The 20,818-nt window shown below is 42.9% G+C and overlaps 1 protein-coding gene and 2 long non-coding RNA genes across 14 annotated transcripts in view; 1 reads left to right on the plus strand and 2 right to left on the minus strand.

The window, feature by feature from the left end:
- The window catches only part of TLE4 (TLE family member 4, transcriptional corepressor), a 136,079-nt gene extending 132,859 nt beyond the window's left edge, over positions 1–3,220 (minus strand). For 6 of the 10 annotated variants that reach the window (XM_036893446.2, XM_036893442.2, XM_036893441.2 and 3 more), the window contains exons 1-3: positions 2,382–3,220; positions 1,462–1,559; positions 321–384 (exon numbers count right to left, since the gene is read on the minus strand). In XM_036893446.2, coding sequence (XP_036749341.1) covers positions 321–384; positions 1,462–1,559; positions 2,382–2,426 — 207 coding nt within the window. In that variant the 5' untranslated portion in view covers positions 2,427–3,220. Of the gene's footprint in view, positions 1–320; positions 385–1,461; positions 1,560–1,868; positions 2,166–2,381 lie in introns of those variants that run through there. The other 4 variants (XM_036893445.2, XM_036893439.2, XM_036893443.2 and 1 more) reach the window with 2 other exon arrangements.
- A 180-nt stretch (positions 3,221–3,400) lies between these two features.
- LOC130682976 (uncharacterized) lies at positions 3,401–10,147 on the plus strand. 3 transcript variants are annotated; one of them, XR_008996494.1, is made up of 3 exons: positions 3,401–3,753; positions 5,176–5,243; positions 8,466–10,147. It is a non-coding gene; the product is annotated as an uncharacterized LOC130682976 (long non-coding RNA). The 3 variants fall into 3 exon arrangements; XR_008996495.1 differs by having other exon boundaries at positions 3,747–3,843; XR_008996493.1 differs by lacking the exon at positions 3,401–3,753 and adding an exon at positions 3,765–4,659.
- Positions 6,042–20,818, minus strand: part of LOC130682977 (uncharacterized) — a 38,386-nt gene continuing 23,609 nt past the window's right edge. The window contains exon 4 of the long non-coding RNA XR_008996496.1: positions 6,042–6,359. This is a non-coding gene — a long non-coding RNA (uncharacterized LOC130682977). The remainder of the gene's footprint in view (positions 6,360–20,818) is intronic.

The raw sequence follows: 20,818 nt of genomic DNA on the forward strand, positions 1-20,818 counted from the left end.
CACTAATAAAACATTTTGCTTGTGACACAAAACATAAACAACGTTTTTCTTATTCCAATATGTAAAAACAAAGCATAGAAAATTAATTATACCCCAGGCGGCTTAACTTTTTGAAAATTCAAATCAAAGCTGGTTGTCAGAGGCCAAGTTATAACATTCTGGAATCCAGGTTGCTAATTGCGTATGGTCACATTCTCACCACCTCAGTACACTAGCACGGCAACTGTGATCTATCTTGCAGCCCCCAGCAATCTGAACGTATTCTTGCTCTTGGAATCCCAAACTAATAGGCACTTTGATCTGTGACACAGTTTTCTTACCATGACATAATGCCGCTGCATCTCTGTCTTCTCACTGGCGAGTTTCTCACATTCCAGCTTCAGGCTGTTCAAAATAGAAGTAATTAAGATCTTGACTTACATCCTTCAAATGTAAATATACATTACCTCCCTTAAAGCCATCACCTACAAAACGCCTAATCAACTATCTTAAATTACCACCCTCATTATATTAGAGAGAGAAGAGAAGGGGGTGGTGATTGGCCGTCTGGACTTGCCCTTTCAATTCCCATCAAGTGTGGGGGTTTTGTTCTAAGAAAAAAAAAACTTCTAGCCAATTCAATTACCAAACCTCATCCAGAAATGAATATTCACTGAATTCATTTAATTAAACAAAAACAGGAAAATAAACATCAATAATGTCTACATATCCAAGCACAAATAAGTCCCCCAAAATGTCACAAGGGAATTCTTTTTCTTTAATGGTCCACAAAGAGATCAATGAAAATATGAATCAAGCCAGTCTTATGAATGATGTCTTATTTTTTCCCTCCACAGCACAGACACAAGTTGAACACCACCACCCAGGGGCACAGTGTAGATCGGGTTCAGTGGCTTGTTTTGGTCCTTGCTTTTCTGAAAGAATCACACGTTGCTAAAGAGCCAGTGAAAGAAAAATATTTCAAAGGCACTCCAATGGTCGTCTCTAACAGAAAAACATTTTTTCAGCATAAAAGTCATGAAATTGCTCACTTGCGACTTCCCAGGACCCTCGCTCAGTTCTTGGTGTTCCAGTGAACGGCAGGAAAAAGTGACAAGGAATCAAGACCGCAGTCATAGAGAACCAAGGAAGTCAAAAGGCCCCAGACCCTTCCCAGCCTTCCATCCTCCTGGCCCCAATAAATCAATATCGAAAGTTCGGCCTCAGCGTTTTCCAAGTCTCCCCACTTTCGATTGTTCTGCCTTCCTTTTTTTTTTTCCTTTTATTTAAGGGAGAAGGGAGGAATGCTTGATTTCTTTGCACCTGCCTAAGGAAAAAAGGCCTTGACTTGCCCTTTCAGCCCACTAAGAAAAGCGACAATACCTTTGCGGTGGCCAAAAAAAGGGGAGGTGTTTGTATGTGTCTGTGGGGGAAGACAAGAGCTAAACAAATAGGAGGATCAGCTAAAGTCAACATTGTTACCTGTGGTATTGAGCCTGTAAAAACTGAAACTCTTCCTTAATCCGATCACAGGACTCGGAAATTGTAAATTTAAAGGGTTGAGCAGGCTGATGCGGTGCCTAAAGAACAACAATAAAATATTTAATTAGCCCACATCACAAGCGAGGCAGGGGGATGGAGAAAACCAACCGCGCGGCGCTGGCGGCGGCGGAGGGGCGGTCATCGCGCAGGCAGGCAGAGCGCGAGGAAAACTCTCCTCCCGGCCCCCCGGCCCCGCCGCCGCACGGCCCGCAGGGGCTGGTTTCGGTGTAGCGCCGAGCCCCCGCATCTCCTCCCACGCCGGACCCCGCGGGTTCAAGACCACGCTGCCCTCCCCCGCCCAAGGCGGGCGCCGAGGGGCCGGCGCGCCGCACCCACTCCCTCCCCACCCGGAATCGAAACTGGCCCGTCGGGGGGACTCGCGCCATGGCGTCGGGCCGCAGTCAGGTAGGGGAGGCGGGGACGCGGCCGCCTGGCCCGCTCGCTGGTGTCCGGAGCCCGCGGCGCAAGGGGCCGGCGGCCCGCTCTCCCGAGCCGCCGCCGGACCAGCCGCGCCGCCGCCGAGGGCTCCTCCCCGCCCCAGCGCGGAGTCGCGCCGCCTCCATCGCTCGCCACCCCCCCTCTAGCAGTCGCGGCGCGGGGACGACGAACGGCTCCGCGCGGCTTCCAGGGGCTTCAAAGACAACAATAAGAAAATGGCTACAACTCAATTGCCTCTCCGCACCCCCTCCTCGAGAGTGCCACTGCGCAGGGGACGGAGGCCGGGTGGTTCCCCGAGCGGGGCGCGGGGCTCGGGCGCCTTCCCCGCACCTCCGGCCGAACACACAACTCGGCGCGCATGGGGCGACACAGGGAACCCCCCCCTCCCAGAGCGCGCCGGCGCCCCCGCCGCCCGCACTCACCGGGTGTCTGGTCTGCGGGTACATCTTGCTCAGGTCGCGGATCATCCAAGCCGATTTAGTTGGCTGCGCTGGGCAGAGGCGCGCGGCTCATTGGCTTTAATGGCCCTGAGGAGGCGGCGACGGCGGCCAGCCGGGTCCGAGGGGCGGCTCGGAAGGTCCTGGCCCCCGCCGGGTCTCGCGTGACGCGGGCGGCAGGAACGCGCGGCGGCGGCTGGGTGCGGGTGGCCGGGCAGCTCCGCATTCCCCGCGGGCGTCACTGGCCCGCCGCGGGCATTGTCCGGCGCGCGTCTCCCGCGGCAAAGCTCCGACGTTCGCTCAGCCGAGGCACGCCCGCCGAGACCGGCGCCGCACCCGGGCCGGGAAAGTGCGAGCTCCGCGCCCCAGCGCCCGCCGGCAGTACGGCCGGCTCGCTCGCTCGCTCGTTCGGCGTCCCACTCCAAACTTTTTTTTATTTGTCTTTTAATTGGTTGTTATTCCTCCGAATGAATGATCTCTCTCTTCTTTCCTAAAAGCCAACACAAACTCCTTTGGTTCGGAAGAGGTCTTGGCGGTGCTTTTTTGGTTTCTCTGGAGATTTTTTCACTTCACAGCAACGATCTTTTAAAAGGCACCTTTTAGCTTCTTTTACCACATCTCATTTCCTTATTTTTCTTCCTTCCTGTTTTCTTGTCCTTTTTTTAAAAAACCCCAAATTGAAGGGGATTTTAAAAATAAAAGAGTGAAACGCTTGCGGCTTTTTTTTAATTCTCTCTCCTTTCAAACTCTGCGAACACCACCTCAAAATAATGTACAAGTGTGTGAGAGGGGGAAAAGAGAGCAGCCAACAGCCCAAACACCCGCTCCGAACAGCTCTAACAACACGCTCTGTGTAGGTGACTTCTTTGACCAAATTTAGCAGCAGCTAATCATTAACATTCTGATACATATTCACAACCGTCCGCGGAGGGGCCGCAGAGAATCCCGGGAGATGTAGTCCACCCCCGGCGACCGAGGATGAGCGTTCGACCAGATTGACTACAATCACCGGCCGGCCACGCGACCGCTCTGGAGCGCTCTCCAAGCGCCCCGCCCACCCCCGGCGCGGGAGGTGTCTCCAGCAACCAATCAGAGGTGGCTGAACATTAATCGCCGTTCTGTATTACTGCCCATCATTTCACTGCTGACAAATGGCGAGCCAGTGGGGAGGAGCTGGCCGGGCTGGGGCCCACGTGGGGGCCGGGCGTCTTCTGTAGCTCAGACCAATAAACAGAACGGGATGGTGTTAGCGAAGGCGGGGAGAAGACAGCCCGCCCAAGGCGGAGCTTCGCCTTGGCTGACGTTCCTTAGCGCGAGCGTTCGAACCCGGGAAACATTTGTTCAGCTGTCAATCAAAGTAACGTGGGCCCGGGAGCACCGGCGGCGGCGGCTGCTGCTGCACTGGCTGCGTTCGGAACTGGGTGTCGGTGGCTGTGGTGGCGGCAAAGTAAAGAGGATGGAGGGGGCGGTGAGGCTGGAGGCTGGTCAGAGATCTCCTTCCGAGTCGCGTCCTCCCACGCGCCCCCTTCCAACACGAACACCCACGGCCCCTTGCTCCGCGACCGCGCCAAGAACGCAGCCTAATTAGGGGTCCACTGTCTTCTTAAAGAGACAAGCTCGGCCTTGTGTAACGCCGAAACCCCTGTTGAGAGGAGAGGGAGGATCACGCCGAATCCACTCCGTTCGGTTCACATCAATTTTACGCGCCGCTGGAGCCGGCATAATTTTCCGTCTGAACGCGGGCTAGGGCCCTGTTCCTGTTTAGAGCTGAAGACAGAGCTGCCAGACGCTTACCGGAGCAGGGGCCGGGGCAAGAAGGCGTGGGGGATTGAGGGGGCCCCCCTCCGAGCCCCAGGGAGCTGGCATTGCCGTTTAACCCCAAAGCTGGACTGACTTCCCTCAGCTGTTATCCCAGAAAGCTCCCCAAGACTGGGGTCCTGCCGGGGGTCGGGAGGGTGTAACCGTGGAGGCCCAGGATCAAGGGTCGTCCGATTCCCAAAGAAACTGCCCAGGGCCCACCCGTACCTCGCAGACTGTCAGTCTGTCCGGACTGAAGCAACGGCAACCGGTGCCGGCCCCCGGCACGGGGAGGAAAACGCCCCTACGCGTCCCGAGCTGCTTTCTCCTCCGGATCAGAGGAAACTGCTTCTCTTTTTCCCGTCCTTTGGAGGAATGTCAAGTTTGTCGCGATTAAAACGGGCAGGGGGCCACGCTTGTCAAGAGAAGTGGTGGGTCGGCCGCCGCCCAGACAGGGGCTGGGAAGGTGGGTCCGGGGCAGAGGCTGAGGGAGCGGAAGCAGGGGCACGGGGAGCGGCTCATCGCTATAGATCTCCCAGCCCCCATCCAGCTGACAGCAGCTCCCTGGTTCTAGAGGAGACCGCGCGGCTCAGCCTTTCCTAGGAAACCTCAAACCTCTGGGGCTGGGAGGAATTCGGAAAAATCAAGTGGGGTTTGACTAATTTAACGGTCTGGGTTTTGAACGTTCAGTACTTGAATGTCCTTTGACTACCCTAACTTGAGACGCTAATTGAGATAGTTCATCATTCGTGGAAAACCATTCTTCCTAATGATATACTTTACCTCAGGGAACGAATCAAACAGTGACTTAATGTCCAACCTACAGCATTCTTTGGGCATTCCTCTATTCTGGGCACTGTGGAGGGCTGGTGCAAAGGAAAGCTATGGTGGTCTTTGCCTTCTTCTAACTTTTTACTAAAATCCTGGAACCAGAGTTCACAGAATATTTCATTTCATCAAGTATCTTCTCCTCCATCCCCAGAATAAGATGGAGGATTCTTCTGGGCAGATGGCTGTTGGGCAGTTGAAATGTGGCCAGTCCAAGATGAGGTATGCTGTAAGCACACATACACACCGATTTTGAAGAGTTAGTACAAAAAAAGGACAAAGAAAATAACTCAATAATTTATAATAATTACACATAGAAATTCAAATATTTTGAATATAATCAGTTAAACAAAATTTATTATTAAAATTGTGTTTTAAAATTAATCTTTTAATAACCCAGATGCTAGAAAATTTTAAATTATTTCGTGTGACTGACATGTTTCCATTGGACAGCAATGTTTTGAAACATTCCTAAAACCCAAAGTTAGAAGACTTGAGTGATAAAATTTCTACACTAGGACAGTGAATTTTCTAAAAACACTAGCAACAATCACATTTTACTCTGGGGTTGGTTATTTGCTCCCACTGGAGCTTTTCAATAGTTTGTTGAATCACCCATAGTACATCTGTAGGAAGTTCTATGTTACCTGTGCTAGCCAGAATGTTAGCAAGTTCCATGAGAGCAGGCTGCACACCAAATGCCTAGAGTGATGTCTGGCACAAAATAGGTGCTCAATAAATATTTGTTGATGGCCCTAATGAGTGAACACCAAGTTGTGTCAATATAGAAAGCTTCCACATCATCTGGCCATATTTATTGGAATTCTGTGTGGTTATTTCCTAGGACAGGGAATGAGAGTCCTAATAATAGAACCTAAGGTACTATTGAAAGTGTCTGTGGACAGTGAGAAGCTTAGCACTGTTAGGAAATATCAAATATCAAATAGCTTGTAGCAGGGACCTTTCTCCTGAACGCTCTCCACAGTTTGTGTCCACAGAAGAGTGGCTAGAGAAATCAAGAATGTTTCTTTATTTTTTATTAAGTACAATTTTAGAATACAACACTTGGATATGTTTCACATTTTGCCCACATGACAGATCTACATAATTCACAGTGATGTCTCAGAAAGATGCCAAGTGAAGCAACCAGTGGCCCAGCTGAACAGAGTGGGGCTCACAGCTGCTTTTGTCTCTCCTCCTCTCTGCTGTGCTTCTCTCATTGCACTTCTCACAAACTGTTGAGCCACGCTGTGAAGTCACTTGGGGACTTGTCATATCCCTACCACACAGTGGGAAGCTCCAGAATGTTCATGTGGGAAGGACCCAGCAGCAGCATTCCTGTTGGAAGCCAAGCCAATCTTAAAGTGATATATGCAAAGCAAGCACATTGTTTTCACTTAGGTTATATACTATAAATCCTTTATTTCTCCATCAAATATTTCTTGACTACCTGATATGTGCCAGGATAATGGAATTTAGTAGTAATTGTGGCTATTTTCTATACATTGTCTCTCACCTCCAAATGCAACCTCTTTGCCTGCTCTGTGAAAATAGATCTGGGCCCTTTAAATAGTTTTCTTTGCCAGCTAGTACCAAATCTTTGTCAACAGGGGACCCTGGAGAGACATTACAAGAGGAAGGATTTTGCTTTGCTTCCTGGTTCTAGAGTGTGTGTGTGTGTGTGTGTGTGTGTGTGTGTGTGTGTGTGTGTTGGTGCAGGGGAGGGGAGGTTGCAGGTTCCTACAGCATAGGTGGCAATCAGCAGCCAGCAGCTTTCTTCAGGAGCCCCCCTCAAGTGCCTTTGGAGCTGAATGCCTCTGATGAGACATCTCCCTGCACAGGTTTCCCTGGCACCCAGGAGGATGGATTTCCAGTAAATTCTGGAATGTGGATTTCTGGCCAGTTCTAGAATGCAGATTTCTAACAAGTCCATGCACTCCACCTATACACTCTCCAGCAAAGTCTGGATTTCAGCCATAGAGGGCATGTGAGTCTTGGGCAGGCTCTTTCTTGAGTCCTCTCTCTCAGCCACAGGGTTAGTGGCTGTTTTTTCTATCTGCTGTTCTATATTCTTTAGGGCTCTCTACCTCTTACTTATAATCCCTCTTTACTCCCATTTCTTGTTATAGTTAATTCTTTATATTGAACTTTCCTTGTTCAAATTACTGTGTGCTTTGTCTCCTAATGGGACTCAGAGTGATACAATAAACAACAGAAGCAAAGTCTCTTCCCTGTTGAGGTTTACATTCTGAGGGAGGGAGATAGACAGCTGAACAAGTACCAGCATAATATGACTGTGGTGGTCTGTGCTATGAAGAGAATACAGCAGGGTAACAGAGACAAGAGTCACTGGGGAGGCAGAACTAGTTCATATGGAAGGTCATGGAAGGCTTCTGGGAGAAAGTGACAATTAAGCAGAGGCTTGAATGCTAAGAGCCAACCATGGCAGAAATCAGTGAAAAGCAAGTTTTGGGTGGATACAAAGGCCCCATCTGGGGGAATACTGGTACATGTGAAGATTTTTAGAAGACTGGTGTGTGCCAGGGTAAAAATAGTGTGAAGATCAGGTCATCCACATCTATGGGTCCAGATCACATGAAACTTCTTAACCTGAATAAGGCATTTATTTTCTTTTCTGAGGTTAATGGCAAACCATTGTGGGGGAAGGAAGGATTGTAAGCAGAAAGTGCCAGGATCATTACAAATATGAAAATGGTCAGTAAATGCCCTTATTCACACTTTGCCTAAGATTGAGAAAATATCCTTTTCCATATTGAAGAATATCTGTTACTTTTATTTTGGGCAGTTGGTAAGATTACTAAGGCACACATCTCCTTGGCACTGCCATGGCCTACCCCCGGTAATGAATAAAATGAGTACATTTTAATTTGAATAGAGGCCACCTGTATAATTCAGAAATGTCAAGCTCTGCTTTGAATATACAACTAGGACAGCAACGATCACAAAGTATCAAGGACATGTGGACGCATTTATAGACCATCAGCTGACTTGTCCCATAACTGACTTGTCGTCACCCCCCCATCTATGATAAGATGGATATAACTGTATAGAATACTCTTTTTTAAAAAGGTTTAGTACATCCATATCAAAGAGACACTGTCAAATTTCTGGACTTGTCCGGTGAAGCAAGGCCTTATTTTTGTTAGCTGCCTCTGTTTACTGGTGGAGATTGTCAACCTGTCTTTGTGTTGAGATGTCCCTTGCTGGTGGGTAAAAGGCAAGTGGGCACCTATTGCTTTTTTGGGGGGCAGGGGTGCTTGGCTAGGGAGTAGGGTGGAAAAAGTTGCATAGAGACTAAAGAGGTTTCTGGAAGAAAACAACTCTCCTAATTGAAATGCTGCATTGTTTGAAACCCTTGAGATGGTCCATAATTAAGTCTGCTGGCAAGAAGGAACACTGAGGCCTTTCTCTTCCCTTCCATAGATTGGGTCACAAACATAGTGGGATGTGGAGGGCTGTCTGGACCTCGCCATGAAGTCAACAGAATGGACCCATAACCCTGACTCAACATCAGTAGCTACAGAGGTGGCAATTCTCATTCTGCAAGAACCCTTGGTTGAAGATAAGAATCCCGTTTTCTTTTCGGCTGACTCACCCTGGTACCAAATGGGGTGCTTTGGCTGAGTGTGTGAGAATGACAAAGGTCTTATCGGACTCCTGTCTTCAATAGTCACACCTTACATCAGCAATAATCCTGAATGTCCGAGAGAGATCCTGGACTTCTAACTAGTCTGCACAATTAATTATCTGAATATTTTAAAGGAATTTATTCTGTGATTTTTTAAATCATACTTTTAAAATACACTGTTAAAAAAGACTCTCTCACTCAAGAAAAAGTTATATTATGTTTAATTCCTTGCATCTAAAAGGGACCTTTAAGAGATTTTTCTGTTCTATTCCCCTGCCTTTAAGCAAACAAAGTATTATTATCCACACTTTAAAGACTAATCACCTGAGGCTCAGAAAAAGTCGCTTGCCTGAGGATATACAGCTTGTAAGTACTGAAGCAGAAAACTTCTATCTTCTACCTCCTTATTTTAAAACTATATAAAATCCTTTTTCCACAAGTGGGTATTAATTAAAGTATGTGATTTAAACAGGACCCAACTCACCTGTGTGGTTTATGCCTTTTCAAGCAGATGTTTTATTGCTGAAATGGGGGTGAAGATGACTGTGTTACCGTTGCCACTGGGCAAAACTTAAACCTGAGGATTCCCATGGCTGCAGTAAGCAAACTTGGCGCCCTGCTTTCCTCCAGCCCCCAACCTCAGAGTCTCTGAAAATCTTGGTAAGCACAATTCAAGAGCAATGAACTTAAACATGAACTGTGCATAAGCACTAGTCCTTTCACTTTCCACAACAGCAGGGTTCACACCTATTCAGGGGTGCCTGCCACGCTTTCACATTGGCTATCACAATAGCCTGCAGGGCAGATATTACAGGAGAAAAGCTGTGTGCCTACTTTCTGAAATGGGTGGCATGGGAATGGAGTAGGTGTAGGAAAGTATAACTAGATACTATGTGCTTTGTACAAGAAAATATCTCATCAAAGTCCAGTATTATTTTCACTGAAACTGGGACTCAACTCACAGCCTACCATGATCGGGTTAACCTCAGTTGGTCCCTTTAACCTTTCTGATTTTGTCCATATGGTGTCTCATCCATGAAGTATCATCTCTAAACCTCTCCTCACTCAATGCAAACATTTGCAGCTCCTCAAATGTTTTTATTTTATTATTTGGGAGTTGGATTGGTCATATAGAATGAATTTTGATTCAGGATCATTTGCTAAGCTTAATTGCTTTTTCTTTCCCTCTCACTAATACTTCCAAAGAAATGAACTTCTGGAATGAATAGTATTTGGGGGAAGTAGAAGCAGACACATTTTGTTGAAGATTGATTAGTTGTCACTTAAAGCAATCTAAACTGTAAGGGTCTATAATCTTAATGCTAGTATGTAGGCTCCCACTGCTGTAATTCAGTTCAGGATTTGTTCTCAGTATGACATAGCCTGGAACAATTCTGATAAATCACATGACTTCCTTGAATAGAAATCCTAGTAAAATGGTGTGAATGAGCCATCATTCACAGTATAATATCTGGTCCAGTGCACTACCACTTTTAGAAAAAACTATGATATTTGGGGAAATTTTCATTCATGGAGATACCCCCACCTCTCCTGCTTGGCTTTTTATAGAATAAGATTTAGATGTTTTTATTATAGATTTTTCTTAATATGTCCACAAGTGAGATCATTAGATACCTTACTTCTGGATGGACCACAAATGTCTACATAGTGCTGTCACATATTATTACATCTGGTAATATGTAAAAACACTAATAGGTAGGAAGAATGGGTATTCAAATCCCCATTTTACAGACTAGGAAACTGACATTCAGAGAAAGCAATGGCCTCCTGACAATTATACAAGTAGTAAGCAAACAAGTTGGGAATCAAACATGAGCTTTCAGATCCCACTTCGCTCCCCTCCACTTGAGCTCCCTTTAATCTCTTACATTAATTACAACGCTCTGTGCTTTTCAAAGTGCTCCCATGGACCTCTTCCTTTCCTATAAAACCTGTTAGGTAGGGAAAGCAGGTACAGTGACCACCTTACAAGTGTGAAAACTTACTCAGAGAAAAGTGACTGGCCTACCTCATGTGTTTATAGTATGACTACACATCAATTCTACAATCAAAATGTATATGTATAGCCAGATATAGTAACATAATTAATAATGTAATAATTGTTATATATAATATGTAATTTATATCATATAAATGATATAATAATAAAATATATACAGTTAGAAAATAGAAAGATGTTATCGGTATAATCCATGCCAGCTAACTGGAAGTCTCATCTTCCAGCCTGCCGGATTCCTTGCTCTGAGAGATTTCAACAGGAATAATCCACTGTCAACCCACACAGTCAGATATCCAACATCCTTCTCAGTAGCTCCTGAGATTCTGAAAGGGCTCTTTTTCTCTGACTCATCACTGTCTGTGGTGTCTTGTTGCCGATGAAAACTTGATCTCCACTCTATGCTTCTTGCTCATCCATCCCTTTTCCACACTAGGCTAATCTCTAGGACACCTTTTACTCTTCTGAAGTACCCTTGACACAAGCTGTTTATGATCAACACTCCTACTGAAGGTGTGGGTGATGGAGGAAGTTAAACTCAAAAGGACCAACAAATGAAAGAATATTAACCACCCCTCTCCCTTGGTTATCTCTACTCTGTTGACCTGCTCAATTGCAGACACCCCTCACCCAGACCATGGAACACTCTGCTCAGTCTAGCAGTTTGCCTTCTCTCATCTCCCTTCCTTTCATAGGGAAGGCATCAATAGCATGATTGGCATACCTTTTCCAGAACAGTTACTACTGTGCAGAGTTTTTACAGCTTAGGGTGAATTCTGAATCTCTCTACATATAGCAACATCTCTATATGAAAGACAGAAATGCAGAATAACTCACTCATCCTCCCTTCTCAATTTGTAAGACAACTGAGGCACTTAAAATCTATCAAGTGAGAATTTAAAGAGAAATTAAGGCTTTTAAAAGGGAAGCTATGCTGGAAATAATAATACAATCTTTAGGAATGATGTTCATCAAGGATTTAAAGAGCAGCATAGACAATTTTTCCTTTACAGCTATAAGAAATTTGGTACTTAGGCTTTCTTGGAAGGAAACTTTGTTTTTTAAGTCCTTGGAGGATTTTATGTTCTTTGAAAATTTTAAGACATATAATTAATCATGTAGAAAATGATTTATTATGACAGTAATTGTCATATTTTAATAGGACATTGAAAATAGAAAATAAAGAATTAACACATAAATATTGCAAGCTGCATTTAGAAACATTTTTATAACATTTAGATTGCTATGCTGCAATCAGCGTCCTCTTAACAACTTGCTCCAAAAACAGTAAACATGTGAGTCATGTTGTAAAAATTAGCCAGATTCAGAAATCTACTCTGAGCTCTAAGAACACTAGACAGCACTAACCGTACTGGCAAAAGGTACACTGATTGTACATTTTTCATCAGTTCTAGAGCAGAATGTTCACAATAGCCTTACACGAATGACCATATTTGACACTTTGCTTTTGAAAACTCACTTTTTGTTGAATGAAGTATGTTAGTCACATAGATTTTTGAATTATTTATGCTCTGCTTAGGAAACTTTATAATCAAAGTTGCATCAAAGTATGTTTAATTAAATTTTTATTACCTACAAAACTACTGCGTCACAACTAGAACTTGACTAATATTAAAACCAAATATATACAAAGTCATCACTTGGGGAGGAAGAATTGCCAAATAAAGTACTAACTAGTCAATTCAGCTAGAAATTTAAATAGTGATTAAAAAGGGATGTGTAATTTTGTTTATAACATTTTGAATATCAAGACTTAGGGTGCAACAAACCCTGTGATTTTTATTATGGACCTTGCCTCATGGCCTTCTGCTGTATCCTAGGAAGGCCCAGTATTTATTTCACAGTAGGTTATATGTAATCAACCCCACTGGTAGCAAACATTTACTGAACACACCAGACACTGTCATATAAATGACCTACCACAATACCTTAGTCTACAGCTCTTCTTCATTTAAAAGGTGAGTCCACGGACTATTGAACATGTTCCCTAACTTTCAGTACTTTCACCCAACCTGTAAATAACAGAATAAGATTCAAACCCAGTTCTGTTTCTCTACAAAGTGCTTTGTTTTGTTTTTGCTGAAAAACACACCACCCTTTTCTAGGTCAGAAAGAAATAAAACATTTAGATACATAGCTTTGATATGAAGTATCTTTTGTTTTCTTCATTTTGATTTTTAGAGAAGTTATGGTTAATAATGCATTTTGTGTATCTCCCTACGCTGTGGGATCTTCTTTAGAAGAATTTGGATATGAATCAGTGAATCCACAAATGGTTGCTAAATTTATACTTCCTCCGTTGAACAAGATTAAATCCTAATTCATTTAAATTGTTTACAGGTTCCAATAAATAATCAAATAAATCATTGTCTAAGCCCATATTTTTATTTTTTATTTTTTGATTTTCAGCAGAGGAAAAGTGTTTTAAAATATAGAACTAAGTGGGCAGAGCCAAGATGGCAGCGTGAGTAGAGCAGCGGAAATCTCCTCCCAAAACCACATATATTTATGAAAATATAACAAAGACAACTCTTCCTAGAATAGAGACCAGAGGCCACAGGACAACACCTAGACCACATCCACACCTGAGAGAACCCAGGGCCTCCCGAAGGGGGTAAGATACAAGCCCCGGACCCACGGGACCTGAGCGCCCATCCCCCCAGCTCCCAGCAGGAGGAGTGGAGTCAGAGCGGGAGGGAGAACGGAGCCCAGGACTGCTGAACACCCAGCCCCAGCCATCCGGACCAAAGCGCAGACACAGTGCATGCGCGGGGTCCTGGATAATGGGAAACAGGGCAGCAAGACCTGTGAGCAGGTCCCTGAGGCCGGTGCCCGGGGACAAAGAAAAGGGAGTGGCTTTTTTTTAAAATTATTTATTTAATTTTTGTTTTGTTTTGTTTTGTTTTCGCAAGTGCTTTCTGAAAGTCTTAAAGGGACAGGGCAGGACACTTAGTCCAGAGGCAAGGAATCTGGGGATCTCTGGGCACTCTAACCCCCTGGGCAGCAGAGAGCATGGAGGCCCCTCATGGAGATAAATAGCCTCCCGGCCACTCCCCCTCTAACAGGGCTCCACCATTTTGGAGCAGGGGCCGAAGACAGGCCACGCCCACAGGAACAGCGGAGATAAACTCCATAGCAGCCGGGCAGGAAGCAGAAGCCCTGTCTGCGTGCAGCTGCCCAGCACAAGCCACTAGAGGTCACTGTTCTCCCAGGAGAGGAAGGCCACAAACCAACAAGAAGGGAAGTTCTTCCAGCTGTCACTCATCCCAGCTCTGCAAAATATTTCTATCACCATGAAAAGGCAAAATTACAGGCAAACCAAGATCAAAGAGACAACACCAGAGAAGGAGACAGACCTAACTGAAAAAGAATTCAAAATAAAAATCATAAACATGCTGATGGAGATGCAGAGAAATATGCAAGAGCTAAGGGATGAAGTCCAGAGGGAGATCACAGATGCCAGGAAGGAGATTACAGAAGTGAAACAAGCTCTAGAAGGATTTATAAGCAAATGGATAAGATGCAAGAGGCCATTGATGGAATAGAAACCAGAGAACAGGAACACATAGAAGCTGACATAGAGAGAGATAAAAGGATCTCCAGGAATGAAACAATATTAAGAGAACTGTGAGACCAATCCAAAAGAAACAATATCTGTATTATAGGGGTACCAGAAGAAGAAGAGAGAGAAAAAGGGATAGAAAGTGTCATTGAAGAAATAATTGCTGAAAACTTCCCCAAACTGGGGGAGGAAATAATCAAACAGACCACGGAAATACACAGAACTCCCAAGACAGAAAAGACCCAAGGAGGACAACACCAAGACACATAATAATTAAAATGGCAAAGATCAAGGACAAGGAAAGAGTTTTAAAGGCAGCTAGAGAGAAAAAGGTCACCTATAAAGGAAAATCCATCAGGCTATCATCAGACTTCTCGACAGAAACCTTAGAGGCCAGAAGAGAATGGCATGATATATTTAATACAATGAAACAGAAGGGCCTTGAACCAAGAATACTGTATCCAGCACGAATATCATTAAAATATGATGGAAGGATTAAAGAATTCCCAGACAAGCAAAAGCTGAGGGAATTTGCCTCCCACAAACCACCTCTACAGGGCATCTTACAGGGACTGCTCTAGATGGGAGCACTCCTATAAAGAGCACAGAACAAAACACCCAACATATGAAGAATGAGGAGGAGGAATAAGAAGGGAGAGAAGAAAAGAATATCCAGACAGTGTATATAACAGCTCAATAAGCGAGCTAAGTTAGAGAGTAAGATACTAAAGAGGCTAGCCCTGAACCTTTGGTAACCATGAATTTAAAGCCTGCAATGGCAATAAGTACATATCTTTTAATAGTCACCCTAAATGTAAATGGACTTAATGCACCAATCAAAAGACACAGAGTAATAGAATGGATAAATAAGCAAGACCCATCTATATGCTGCTTACAAGAAACTCACCTCAAATCCAAAGACATGCACAGACTAAAAGTCAAGGGATGGAAAAACATACTTCAGGCAAACAACAGTGAGAAGAAAGCAGGGGTTGTAGTACTAATATCAGACAAAATAGACTTCAAAACAAAGAAAGTAGCAAGAGATAAAGAAGGACACTACATAATGATAAAGGGCTCAGTCCAACAAGAGGATATAACCATTCTAAATATATATGCACTCAACACAGGAGCACCAGCATATATGAAACAAATACTAACAGAACTAAAGAGGGAAATAGACTGCAATGCATTCATTTTAGAAGACTTCAACACACCACTCACCCCAAAGGATAGATCCACCGGGCAGAAAATAAGTAAGGACACGGAGGCACTGAACAACACAGTAGAACAGATGGACCTAATAGATATCTATAGAACTCTACATCCAAAAGCAACAGGATATACATTCTTCTCAAGTGCACATGGAACATTCTCCAGAATAGACCACATACTAGCCCACAAAAAGAGCCTCAGTAAATTCCAAAATATTGAAATTCTACCAACCAACTTTTCAGACCACAAAGGTATAAAACTAGAAATAAATTCTACAAAGAAAACAAAAAGGCTCACAAACACATGGAGGCATAACAACATGCTCCTAAATAATCAATGGATCAACGAACAAATTAAAATAGAGATCAAGGAATATATGGAAACAAATCACAACAACAACACAAAGCCCCAACTTCTGTGGGATGCAGCGAAAGCAATCTTAAGAGGAAAATATATAGCAATCCAGGCACACTTGAAGAAGGAAGAACAATCCCAAATGAATAGTCCAACATGACAATTTTCAAAATGGAAAAAAGAAGAACAAATGAGGCCTAAAGTCAGCAGAAGGAGGGACATAATAAAGATCAGAGAAGAAATAAACAAAATTGAGAAGAATAAAACAATAGCAAAAATCAATGAAACCAAGAGCTGGTTCTTAGAGAAAATAAACAAAATAGATAAGCCTCTAGCCAAACTTATTAAGAGAAAAAGAGAATCAACACAAATCAAAAGAATCAGAAATGAGAATGGAAAAATCATGACAGACTCCACAGAAATACAAAAAATTATTAAAGACTACAATGAAAACCTATATGCCAACAAGTTGGAAAACCTAGAAGAAATGGACAACTTCCTAGAAAAATACAACCTTCCAAGACTGACCAAGGAAGAAACACAAAAGTTAAACAAACCAATTACAAGCAAAGAAAATTAAAAACTACCCAAGAACAAAACCCCCGGGCCAGATAGATTTACCTCGGAATTTTATCAGACACACAGAGAAGGCATAATACCCATTCTCCTTAAAGTTTTCCAAAAAATAGAAGAGGAGAGAATACTCCCAAACTCATTCTATGAAGCTAACATCACCCTAATACCAAAACCATGCAAAGACCCCACAAAAAAAGAAAATTACAGACCAATATCCCTGATGAATGTAGACGCAAAAATTCTCAATAAAATATTAGCAAACAGAATTCAAAAATATATCAAAAGGATCATACACCATGACCAAGTGGGATTCATCCCAGGGTTGCAAGGATGCTACAACATTCGAAAATCCATCAACATCACCCACCACATCAACAAAAAGAAAGACAAAAACCACATGATCATCTCCATAGATGCTGAAAAAGCATTTGACAAAGTTCAACATCCATTCATGATAAAAACTCTCAGCAAAATGTGTATAGAGGGCTAGTACCTCAACATAATAAAGGCCATATATGATAAACCCACAGCCAACATCATACTGAACAGCGAGAAGCTGAAAGCTTCTCCTCTGAGATAGGGAACAAGACAGGGATGCCCACTCTCCCCACTGTTATTTAACATAGTACTGGAGGTCCTAGCCACGGCAATCAGACAAAACAAAGAAATTCAAGGAATCCAGATTAGTAAAGAAGAAGTTAGACTGTCAATATTTGCAGATGAGATGATACTGTACATAAAAAGCCCTAAAGACTCCACTCCAAAACTATCAGAACTGATATCGGAATACAGCAAAGTTGCAGGATACAAAATTAACACACTGAAATCTGTGGCTTTCCTATATACTAACAATGAACCAATAGAAAGAGAAATCAGGAAAACAATTCCATTCACAATTGCATCAAAAAGAATAAAATACCTAGGAATAAAACCTAACCAAAGAAGTGAAAGACCTATACCCTGAAAACTACAAGTCACTCTTAAGAGAAATTAAAGGGGTCACTAACAAATGGAAACTCATCCCATGCTCGTGGCTAGGAAGAATTAATATCGTCAAAATGGCCATCCTGCCCAAAGCAATATACAGATTTGATGCAATCCCTATCAAATTACCAGCAACATTCTTCAACGAACTGGAACAAATAATTCAAAAATTCATATGGAAACATCAAAGACCCCGAATAGCCAAAGCAATCCTGAGAAAGAAAAATAAAGTAGGGGAGATCTCACTCCCCAACTTCAAGCTCTACTACAAAGCCATAGTAATCAAGACAATTTGGTACTGGCACAAGAACAGAGTCACAGACCAGTGGAACAGATTAGAGACTCCAGACATTAACCCAAACATATATGGTCATTTAATATTCGATAAAGGAGCCATGGACATACAATGGTGAAATGACAGTCTCTTCAACAGATGGTGCTGGCAAAACTGGACCATTGTCTAACCCCATATACAAACGTAAGTTCAAAATGGATCAAAGAACTGAATTTAAGTCATGAAACCATAAAACTCTTAGAAAAAAACATAGGCAAAAACCTCTTAGACATAAACATGAGTGACCTCTTCTTGAACATATCTCCCCGGGCAAGGAAAACAACAGCAAAAATGAACAAGTGGGACTATATTAAGCTGAAAAGCTTCTGTACAGCAAAAGACACCATCAATAGAACAAAAAGGAACCCTACAGTATGGGAGAATATATTTGTAAATGACAGATCCGATAAAGGCTTGACATCCAAAATATATAAAGAGCTCACCCACCTCAACAAACAAAAAACAAATAATCCAATTAAAAAATGGGCAGAGGAACTGAACAGACAGTTCTCCAAAAAAGAAATACAGATGGCCAACAGACATGATGCTCCACAACGCTAATTATCAGAGAAATGCAAATTAAAACCACAATGAGGTATCAGCTCACACCAGTAAGGATGGCTACCATCCAAAAGACAAACAACAAGAAATGTTGGCGAGGTTGTGGAGAAAGGGGAACCCTCCTACACTGCTGGTGGGAATGTAAATTAGTTCAACCATTGTGGAAAGCAGTATGGAGGTTCCTCAAAGTGCTCAAAATAGACTTACCATTTGACCCAGGAATTCTACTCCTAGGAATTTACCCTAAGAATGCAGCACTCAAGTTTGAAAAAGACAGATGCACCCCTATGTTTATCACAGCACTATTTACAATAGCCAAGAATTGGAAGCAACCTAAGTGTCCATCAGTAGATGAATGGATAAAGAAGATGTGGTACATATACACAATGGAATATTACTCAGCCATAAGAAGAAAACAAATCCTACCATTTGCAACAACATGGACGGAGCTAGAGGGGATTATGCTCAGTCAAATAAGCCAAGCGGAGAAAGAGAAATACCAAATGATTTCACTCATCTGTGGAGTATAAGAACAAAGGAAAAACTGAAGGAACAAAACAGCAGCAGAATCACAGAATTCAAGAATGGACTATCAGGTACCAAAGGGAAAGGGACTGGGGAGGATGGGTGGGTAGGGAGGGATAAGTGGGGGAAGAAGAAAGGGGGTGTTGTGATTAGCATGCATAATGGGGTGGGGGGAGAAAGGGGAGGGCTGTACAACACAGAGAAGACAAGTATTGATTCTACAACATTTTGCTATGCTGATGGACAGTGACTGTAAAGGGATTTGTGGGGGGGACCTGGTATAGGGGAGAGCCTGGTAAACATAATATTCTTCATGTAATTGTAGATTAATGATAACAGAAAAAAAAAGGAAAGAAAAGGGGGATTACTCCCTGATAGGATAAAACTAACTGTAAATCAACAATTAAAGCATGCTTTAAATATCCTTAATTTTGATCATTTAAAGGGTGTCAGATGATCAGCTATGGAAGTACATTTTTCTGATAATATTCCTTTCTCTTAAAAAAAAAAAAAAGCAGTTCCTGAGTGGTGACCTCCAATAAATTCTTCACAATGATATAAAGGGCATATCAAAGTGGGGTCAAAGGTTCTGTTTGTGTTTATACAGAGGATCAAAGCCTAATTTGGCTACCCAGAAAATGAATTAAGATACAATATGAAGAAGAACTTCGAACATCAACATTCTCTGGAAGAGTAATTCCAGAAGATGATCATCAAAAAACTTCAACAAAGATCCTGGCGCTGTTGCAGTTGTAACTGCATTCATCCCACCGGTTCCTGGACTTGCCATTGGAATGAAGAAGGAGATATCTAAGCTGGCCTGTGCATACAGTAAAACAACAAATTTGACTGGATCTACACTGTTGGAACTCAACCAAGAATTAGGAGAAGTGCAAGTTGCAGCGCTCCAAAATCTTACAACTATAGACTGTCTACTGTTAAAAGAACATATCAGATGTGAACATTTCCCAGGAATGTGTTGTTTTAATTTGTCTGATTTTTCTCAAACTATTCAAATTCAGTTAGACAATATCCATCATATCATTGATAAGTTTTCACAAATGCCTAGGGTGCCTAACTGGTTTTCTTGGTTTCACTGGAGATGGCTGGTAATTGTAGGTCTGCTTTGGTTTTGTAGCTGTATTCCTAGTATGTTAATGTGTGTGCGCAATTTAATTAGTAGTTTAAATCCTATACATGCTTATGTTACTCTACAAGAAGATATGTCGAAGAAATAATCAATCTCCCCATGTTTTCTTCTGTCTGCTACTTCTATAGCTTTTCTTCTTCCTTCCTAATTACAACCCTTAAGTAGAATTCGTGCCTCATAACGAAATTACCGAGTATCATAATTCTTCCAAGTGGTAAAGATACCTCAAGACAAATGCTGGGCATAGAAGCCACAGGGCATAAATATGCAAAGAAGTAAAATGCTAACCTTTTCAAACAATATTGCTTCTCTCTCACTTACCAACTTTACATTTCCCTGTATGGCCCTGGAAGATGACTGGTTAGCCAGAGACGGGTAAGATTCCTCAAGGGAGGAACAACCTAAGACAGGCAGAGTCGCAGGGGGGCCATCAGGTGAGAAATTGGGGATCAACAGAGGTGAGGCTTAGAACCTCACCCCCCCTGTTTTGAGAGAAATCTTCTGCATCCGTGGATGTTTTGTTGCCCTTGTCTAGCTTGGATTAATACTTAGTCTATAGGCACACACCTGATCATCTACATTTGCCCTCTTACAGCACTAAACTATGTTTTCTACCTTTATCTTGCATCTACCTACCACTTTAGCAATTTATTAAAAATAATAATAATAATAAGGGAGAATTGTGGGATTCACATATAAGTCAAGTATAAAAATCAAACGAATATTCTTATTTGACCTGATTGTTTATAGTTCATAATGCGTGATCAAAACAAAAAGTTTCTGTGATGACTGCCCTTGCACTGTTCACCATGTAAGAATTTATTCACTATGTAAGAATTTGTTCACCAT

This window comes from Manis pentadactyla, chromosome 3 (assembly GCF_030020395.1).
Source record: "Manis pentadactyla isolate mManPen7 chromosome 3, mManPen7.hap1, whole genome shotgun sequence".
NCBI classification, from domain to species: domain Eukaryota; kingdom Metazoa; phylum Chordata; class Mammalia; order Pholidota; family Manidae; genus Manis; species Manis pentadactyla.